Raw genomic sequence first — 8,900 nt, 5'->3', positions numbered from 1 at the left:
TACATACAAGCACAAGAAACTTGACATCCATGAGTTAAATGTACAACCAACTAAAAATGTTATCCAACTAGTTGCTAGGGGAAAATAAAAAGGCAATTCTTCTAGCTCTGCAAGTTTACATACTCTTCTGATTCACCATGTGGGATTGCTGCCCTTCATTGCTATGGCGTGGTCACTAATGCCTGGGTTCTTCACCTGGTTCAATAATCCTTTAGTAGGATAGTGGAGCAGCATCCAAAAATGTTGGTATCCTTGATAAAAAAATTGACACTTAAAAAAACCCTTAAAAGCACATGAAATAGGACTCCCTTGAGTAAATGTCAAAACTGAACCAAACCAAACAAAAGTTGCTCGGAAAGACAATTCTATTTTAATAAAGGTCTTGTAGTCAAAGTCCCATTTCCCTTGCTAGGTTTCTTGTAGGAGTGCTACTATTTGAGTAGTTATATACTCTTCTTTTGAGGGGGGCTGAGCTTTCTCATCCCTCTTATCCGAGTTAGCAGTTCTCTGATAAATTCCTAGGGGGAAAAAAAGATTAGAAATAATCAATATTTTGCATCATCAAGACATCATAGTTTTGGTTTGTATTTTTTTTTTTAAAAGGAGGAATACTAAAGCAAACTGTACAAGCTTATCCAGGAGATAAGATTTTACTGATAAGGTGGAATTTACATGAGCTCTTGGAGCTATACGCACACTTCCATCATGAAATGGAAAGGAAAGAAACTCATTATTCCCTCCATGTGCAATACAACTCAATTGCTATTCATCTTCTACCCTTTTATTACACAAGTCTATTTGACAGTTGTCCACTGAGCAGCTTTTTTCAAAAGCTAGAAGCAGCAGCTCATGTCAAATGTTATGTTTCAAACTTAGGGCTGGTCTCCAGTTCCGTGGTAAATCGATCTAACTTATGCAACTTCAGTTAAGTGAATAACGTAACTGAAGTCGGCGTAGTTGGATCCACTTACCGCGGTGGCTACACCTTATGCTTCTCGGGGAAGTGGAGTACACAAATCGATGGGAGAGTGCTCTCCCATTGATTTAGCGTGTCTTCACCAGACCCACTAAATCAACACTTACCAGTAGATTGGTACTGCTGCAATCAATGCAGCAAGTGTAGACATGCCCTTAGTCTTTCTTTTTTTTAAATGTAGCTCTGTATGAGATCAGAGTTAAAATCTAAGTGCAACAAGGTGTTTTCACCTGCACTTTCCTCAAACACAACAGAGGCAATTTTGGTAACCTGCCCTCAAAAAATTTCACCTTCAGACAAAGATCAAGCTCAGGAAATTTCATCCCCAGGAGGACAGTTTCAGAAAGCTACAATCTTGAAAAATATGAAGTTATTATGAAACCTCTGACTATAGTGGTTACTACTGAGAAATTACTGACATTTATGCCACATCTACAGTGGAAAAGCTTGCCAAAAATGTTCCCTTTCCCCATCACTGTTAGCCCCACTTTTGCCAAACAAGTAGTCACACTAGGGTTCCCTCTAGTGCTACATGGGTCCCAGAGCCAAACCCCATTTTACCACCTTTTTAAATTAAAGGAAATTTAATTGACGCAATAATAGTGGGTCTGACTGAGGGATTCTTGCCCACATGAGGTCTCCCAAAGGTGCTTTCACAATTTCTGCGGAAGCTGGATCACCATAGGTGGGCATATATGTAAGTTTACCTAGTGTAGCCAAGGCTTACATCAGGCAAAACCAGCAGCTAACATCTAGATAGAATTTGAGTGGTTAAGGATGGTTTTTAAACTTAAAAAGGGCCAGTGCTGTTTAAAATAATAATAAACTTATGCACATGGTTCGTCTTTAATCAAACTAGTAGTCTGATTGACTTCAACGGGTTTTTCTTTCACATTTAAAGACTAGTTATGAGTCACAGGTTTGCAGAAATAGGCCACAATTTAAAATTGCTTTGTTATTATTTATCTACTATTATTTGTATATGATCAGAGCTTTTAGTTTACATTTAATGAATTCTGGTACAATATCACCTCTTAGTACAGGTAAAAATCAAACAAATTATACAAAATTAGTTTATCCCCGAATCAAAATTTTGATTAGATCCCAAAATTTGTTTTTTTAGTTGGAATTCCAACTAATCTGAAGATTTTTAATGTCATTTGAGACTTTTGGATAATTGAGTTTACCAGTAGTGCCATCTGTAGTACTGTAAAAACATATGGTAATTTGTTGACGCAAGTACTAGCACATGTGAGTGTCAGCTTGGCCATTAAGTTCTTAAATACTGAAATATAGCAAGCCAGGAAATAGCTGACAAGATTACTTTCATTTCCATTTTGGAATTGAAAGTACTCAGACCTAGATTTAAAAGATATCTTCATTAATGTCGCTATAGTGATATTAAATAAAAAATAAAGCCCTTTGCTTAGCCCATAACAAAAGTTGCACTTCCAAGTTTCATTCCCGGGGGGAGGGTTAGAAATGCCAGTGAACAAAGTCAGCACCTACATGCCACACTGATAGGCTCAAATACACATGTTGAAACCTTGATAAAACAAATGCTTAAGTTTGTTTGCTATCAGGGCTACAGTATTTATGGGAGATGTCACTATGAGTAACATTTATGGTTAGATATATATTTAACTCAAGAGAGGGGTCAGCGTGTTTCTGGATGGACTGCATGAGTCTCAACACATATTATTCCAATGCAGTAGAAGGAAAGCAAGTTTCCTCCCTGCCCATTTAGAAGAGATTTGATTAGGGGAAGCAGACTTTTTAAAACATGGAATAGATTTCTCCCTCAGCTGTCCCAAATGAAAAACAGTATGCATCAATGTCTCAAACATTGGATTAGGATAGTTTTAGGAGGAGGAGAAATTTTTTCCCCTTCCTTTCTGCCCTATTTGATCAGTCTCCCATTCCCTTTCTAAATGCCTGGAACTTCCCTATCTGCTCCCATAAAAGGCTGCAGGTACTTCTCCTCCTTTGCCCCCTGAATAGGCAGCTGCAAAACATCGAGCTCAGAACTTGGCTGACTCTTTAACGTCAATGGGACACAAAAGAGCTGCTCAGTAACCTGTGTACCTAAGAAGTGAGTAGAGGAACCCTTATAGCTGCACTTCTGATATTGGCATGCTCAAGTTTTCCTATTTGAAATGGGGCCATGGAATTCCACTGAGTCCTCTCTCACCCCTCCTCCTAGAGGAGCTGTTCAATAGTTTTCCCCCTTTGATATCAAATTTAACTATGGCCAGCTTACTTTCAGCTGAAATCTCTGTGTAAAATGAAAGCAAACATATGCATGGGAGATTATGAGCAATCAGTAGAAGAAACACAGTTTTAGAAATTCACAGAGGGCTTCCCCCTCCTTCTTTGAAGTAGAACCACAACCCTCCTACTCCTTATACAGAGCAAGAGGCTTTCATTTTACATTGGAAATTTCAGCTGGTTGCTGCTTAATACTCCCAATAGAACATCAAAATAAGCTGATTTGGCTGGCTGGTGGGTGGAAAAGAGAAATCCCCAGCCAGATCTAAGCTAAGTGAAGGATGTTGATCAGGAAAGGAGATAAATGAATGGTAATGTGTGTGGTTTAAGGAAATAAATGAAGTTATTAGAAATGATTTCCCCCTCAGGAGCAATTGTATTTGTGATAAGGAAATCTAAAATATAAACTTACGACTATCAATGCATTTGTAGGTTGCAGACACTTCACACCATGCAGTAGTTAATATATGCCACAGGTATGCAGTGAAGCAAGCTCCTAATCAGAGTGCTTCGAGCACATTTTTGCTTTGCACTGGGCATCATTCTGCACCTGATGCCTGCATAAAACTCAGATACTAATACACAGCTGTGCCTTTCTGCTCACATACTCAGCTGTTCTTTGCTTTGAAAGCATGCAAAGAGAAAGCAAGAAGGATCTCACAAGGCTGCAGATTTGTTTTCCTTGGCTGATTGGGAGATGGGAAGAGGAATGCACAATAAACCATTATGAAGCATTTTATAATCACCAAATTAGCTAACTCAATACTTCTGGCACAGCAATGGCCCTTTGCTTTCTTTAAATGCTACACAGAAAGGATTGAAATTGGTTGTTTGCACCTTTTATTCTTTACAGATATATAAGGAGGCAGCTTAATAGGTGGGGGGCTATTTGTTCTCTCCCCCACACACACATCCTCAGAAACAGGTTTCCCACTATTTACTTTTACATTAGAAATTCTGGTTCTCTCTACCTTGTTTTTCTTGGACTGCTTGATTGACTATGATTGAGAACTGGTAGGTTTGACAGTTACCATGCAAATGAAAGCTGATTGCGTTAAAGAACCTGATTTTTTTAAAAACCAAAACACTTCCCTTCCCAGGTTTTGTTAACATCTGTTTAACTCATATGCCTGAGAAACACTCAGGAACAACAGTTCTGTTAAGAATCAAAGGGCTAAGAAAGTTCGCTCTTTGATATCTCCAAAGAGTCCCTGCCTGCAGCAAAACTTGGCACCCCTCTTATTTTTAAAGAAGAAAACACAAAGAACCACACTAAGTAAGGCCTTTATTTTCAAAGCAGTAAAAAAAAAAAAAGGCACAAACCTCATTTAATTTCTTTTGAGGTCACCTGTAAACACAATTTGTTACAAATGTGGAGATCCCTGTTAATGAACCATGGGAGGCCATTGTTTCTAGAAGACATGCCTTTCTAATTCAAGAGAGCAAATTTGCATGAGAGAGAGTGAGACTAAATCTATATTTCATTTGAATTCATTTATATTCAGACCTTCAGGCATTTTCCCGGTCTCCCCCCTCTAACATTTTCCCTAGAATCAAAGGCATGCAGTTCAGATAAAGCAGAATTTTTTAAAAAAAGATGAAATGCTAATTCAGCAAGAGGGGGGAATCATTTCACCTCTCCCCTTTGGAGGTGTGATTCACTGTTTTAATGACCAACAATGAATTCCAGGTTTCCGGTTTAAGTTATTCCAATTAGTTCCAGAGTCTAATTGGACACCATCCCAACAGATGTTTCTCCACATGTACAGGATACTTGTGATAAGATCCTCTTATCCTAGAAATACTTGGAATCCTATACAGAAGCATTTCTAGTCTGGTTTACTAGACAAGCCAAATAAAGGGCAGTATTCATTCGCACAAAGTAACCTTTCCCTCCACAGTCTTAGCTCTCCACAACCAAGTAAAACTCCTGATGGGGTCATTGAGCAACACTGGCCACAGGCGGAGGACATCTCTTCAGAGGGACACTGATCAGCTGGAGCAATACAAGAACAGCGAGCTATCGCTGTGTTGGTCCCAGGACATTCAAGAAGTTGGCCCAATAAAATATATTACCTCACCCACCTGGTCTCAATAAAGGAACAGACTGACAGGTCTTTACACAGGTGTGTGTGTGTGGGGGGGGAGAAAATATTCAAAGCCTCAGCTGCCAGCAGTGTGCTAAAGATAATGCAGGGTTTGTTTCCGCTATGGTCCCTTGGTGGAACGGGGTGGTGACAGGTGCCTCAAAAGGGGAAGGAAGGAGGTGGAGCCATGGGTCTACTTTCTCTCCCCAATCTATATTGGTCCAAAGTGTGAGTGGATAGCAGTCCTCTTGCACACTAAGCTGCTCACGGAGACATAATCCCTTCCTCCAAGTTGTCCAGGGGATAGTGCCACTTCATTGGGACTGACCTTTCCCATCTCTATTGTGGCATTTAGCCAGTGGCTTGCACAAGGTATACCCTGAATATTCCCACACCTTCTGAACTATTCACAGGCACTGCTGTTTCTTCTCCCCCACACAGTGCACCAACATCACTACAATGGAAACACATTTCTGGTCCTTTGCTTATGTTTGTGGTATTAAAAGAGTGCAAATCTAGTGCTCTCCGGTGTCACGGTACAATGTGAAGCAGATCCTCAGCTGCTGCAAACTGCCATAGCTCCATTTACTTCAATGGAGCTAAGAATTTATGTACCATCTGAAGAACTGCCCCTATGTTCTCTACACTCGGTTTGGATTACTGCATGTCCTCTCTTGTAAAAGGTGCCTTTCTTTGGTGTTTAGTTTCCTACTTGGTTTTGAACAGTAAATATTACAACCTTGTGATTAAAGATGAAACAACAGTCACAAGTTCAAAACTTCAGGGCTGCAGCAAATTTATGATTTTTTGGCTTTGAGGTTGTAAACTTCTAGTTTGAAATTGAACTTGCTGGCCACATCTGTAGAGTAAACTGCACAATATGTGCATTGTGTGAGGCATTCCCAAACACTTGGCCCAAACTGTAGTCCAAAAGCTTTGTTACAAAGCTATCATTTCCTCTAGTTAGAAATTAAACTTGGAAAAATAGATCTGTAGGGAAATGCCAGCTCAAATGCGTTCCTCCCAATGCAGGACTGAAAATTTCTGAAATGCTCTAACTGTTCAAGTAGCCAGGGGGTACTGACTAAGTCACTTAACTAATAGAGTCCTGTATTTTCTTTTGCTGACTCCACTCATGGATATAGGATGTTGTTAAGCACATAATTTCCTGCCCAAGAGCTGCAGTGAAGGGGCAATTGCACCTTTGCCATTAGACACTGTTTGACTGGTTGAAAAATGCCAATAATTCTCAAAGTTTCCAGTGAGAAGGTGGTTTTTTTTTTTTTTTTTTTTTGGACGTTTCCACTCAGTGCTTTTGGTTTCCCCCTACTTTTCTTCCCTTCCTCCCTTTTCTCAGTGGAAAATAAAGGGTAAAAGGAAGAGTAAAGAGACAAGTTTTCTAGCATTTTGTCAAAAACAAAATTTCAAGAGAAACTGAAGTTTTCTATCTCTGGTATGTGTACACATACACACCACCCCAGTCAGAGACAGCCTAGACATGAATTATCAGAATTACCAACCTCATTGGTCTTGTTTACAACAGGAAATCTCCTACCATTGTGCTAGTCACTGTGGCAGCCCCACCAGCGCGAGCACTAATGTAGACCAGCCAGAGGTTTCTCAGACTTGCTCTAATACTAGCATTCTCAGTATTGCTACCAACGGTAGAGCTGCATCAGTGGGAGATTCTCAAAAGTTAATACAGACAGAGTCCTCAACTTCTTCAAAATAGATGCCTTGATAAAAAACTCATTCTTTTTCAGGTCCACAACAGTTCTTTAATATTCAATTTTCAATAGATTGTCAAAAAAGTTCTAGTGTCCTCCTTGACAGGTGACAATACCCAGAGGCTTTTCTATGGTGCTTATCACTGCAACATGAGTGCTACAAACATTAATTTATCACCACAAACACCCCCTGTGGTTCAGGGTAAGCATCCCCGCATTTGACAGACACGGAATTTGAGGAACAGAAATATTGACTTGCCCCAGATCTGTCTTGATCTTCTCACTCCCAGGACAGTGCAGAAAGGCCATGCTTCTTCCACACGCTAGAGTATAGGGATGGTATTCTTTTCTGAGAATGGCTAGCTGTTTTGAGCACAGAAGCTCAAGTTCTTGCAGAATACATAAATATTAAAATCAACTGGAACATGAAAATTTATTAAGTGACCCTCACGGGTAAAGAAAAATATGGACCCTCACCTCTTCATGACAGTTATTTTGCAGATGAGACTTAAAATGCTCTTTAAGTTTCTCCATCCATCTAAAAAAAGGAGCTACAGTAGTCTTCCAAAATATTCATTCACCCCAAAATATTCATTCTGTCACAGAAGGATCCCCAATTTTTGAACTGTGTATAATGAAAGGAGTATCCACTCTTAGGTGATGGAAAGACTTCAGCAATACAATTCAAAGTCTTGCCCAAGTTTGAAAAATTCAGTTTGCATACCAGACTTGGAGGCTTTTCTTTAAACTTATATTCTCTTCCCAAGCCTGGGTTTTCTAGAGGTATCTCAGTTTCTCTTCAGCAGGTGTGACCTAATCACATTAAGGAAGCAGGCCTTTATTATTTATACTTTAAGATCTAACAGTAGCTTGCAAAGTGTGCCTCTTAGCCATTGCTTTTTAGAAACAGTGAAGTTGGCATCATATGGCCAGAAGACATTTTTAGTTCCTGGCACACACGACCAAACTTGCTTCTGAGATTAGGGGACATATCAGTCACATTACACATTTTTCCTGATTAAGATGTTACACTGAATATATTTAAATAGCTTTTAGTCAGTGGGTCTTATTTTATATGCAAGCCAAACTATAATCCATAATACCTTCTTAATCAAAATGATTTGAGAATATTGAATGACTGATATTTCTTTATTTGAATAATTAAGTTTATAAAGTTATGAAAATGATAATTTACTGCAATATGCCAGCTTTAAACGTGTTTCGTTCAGGTGAAAGTAGCAGCAATTGCTGTCTTACACAACCTAAGCTTTTAGAATAACTGCGCATGCTCAGGAGTCTAGTTGTATTTTACTTTGAAGAAAGATAAACACTCATAAATTAGTGCCTATTATTATTTTAGATAATTTAAAAGAGAAAACCTTAAAACCTGCCACTTGCGGAGTGACCTAAATAATTCTGTTTCTTCAGATCGGAAAAGCCATTGAGTATAAATGCACAAAAGTAACTCCTAAAACTTTCCTTAACCTTCCGCCTCCTAAGAGAGTTGAGGAAACTAAGTAGAATAGACTTCAGATGACCAATCTGCAAAAATGATACCTTATCCATATAATGTAGCTTCAAGTTACTGAACTTTGATTTTATTGGCTTTCCTTTCATGTGCTGTAAAATTGCAGATTTCATGCTACATTAATTTTTTCTACTTAGAACTCAGGATCACAAGCATTTTTCAGGTGGTAGATCTTTAAATGTTAAGTCCTTGCCAGAAATAAAACTTATCATGTTTGAGTTACAGCTCCTTAGGAGAAATGCCACACACTACACTGCTCTCCACACGCGCGCACACACACACACCTCTTGCTCTTATAGAAATAATTCACATGC

At 39.1% G+C, this 8,900-nt stretch overlaps 1 protein-coding gene across 1 annotated transcript in view; it reads right to left on the bottom strand.

Annotated features, from left to right (window-relative positions):
• Positions 1–443: 443 nt before the first annotated feature.
• Positions 444–8,900, bottom strand: part of PPP1R14C (protein phosphatase 1 regulatory inhibitor subunit 14C) — a 71,195-nt gene continuing 62,738 nt past the window's right edge. The window contains exon 4 of the mRNA XM_065402108.1: positions 444–518. Coding sequence (XP_065258180.1) covers positions 444–518 — 75 coding nt within the window. The remainder of the gene's footprint in view (positions 519–8,900) is intronic.

This window comes from Emys orbicularis, chromosome 3 (genome assembly GCF_028017835.1).
Source record: "Emys orbicularis isolate rEmyOrb1 chromosome 3, rEmyOrb1.hap1, whole genome shotgun sequence".
Classification (NCBI taxonomy): Eukaryota; Metazoa; Chordata; order Testudines; family Emydidae; genus Emys; species Emys orbicularis.
The sequence above is the reverse complement of the archived record's forward strand: the minus strand, read 5'-3'. Positions and strand labels throughout refer to the sequence as shown.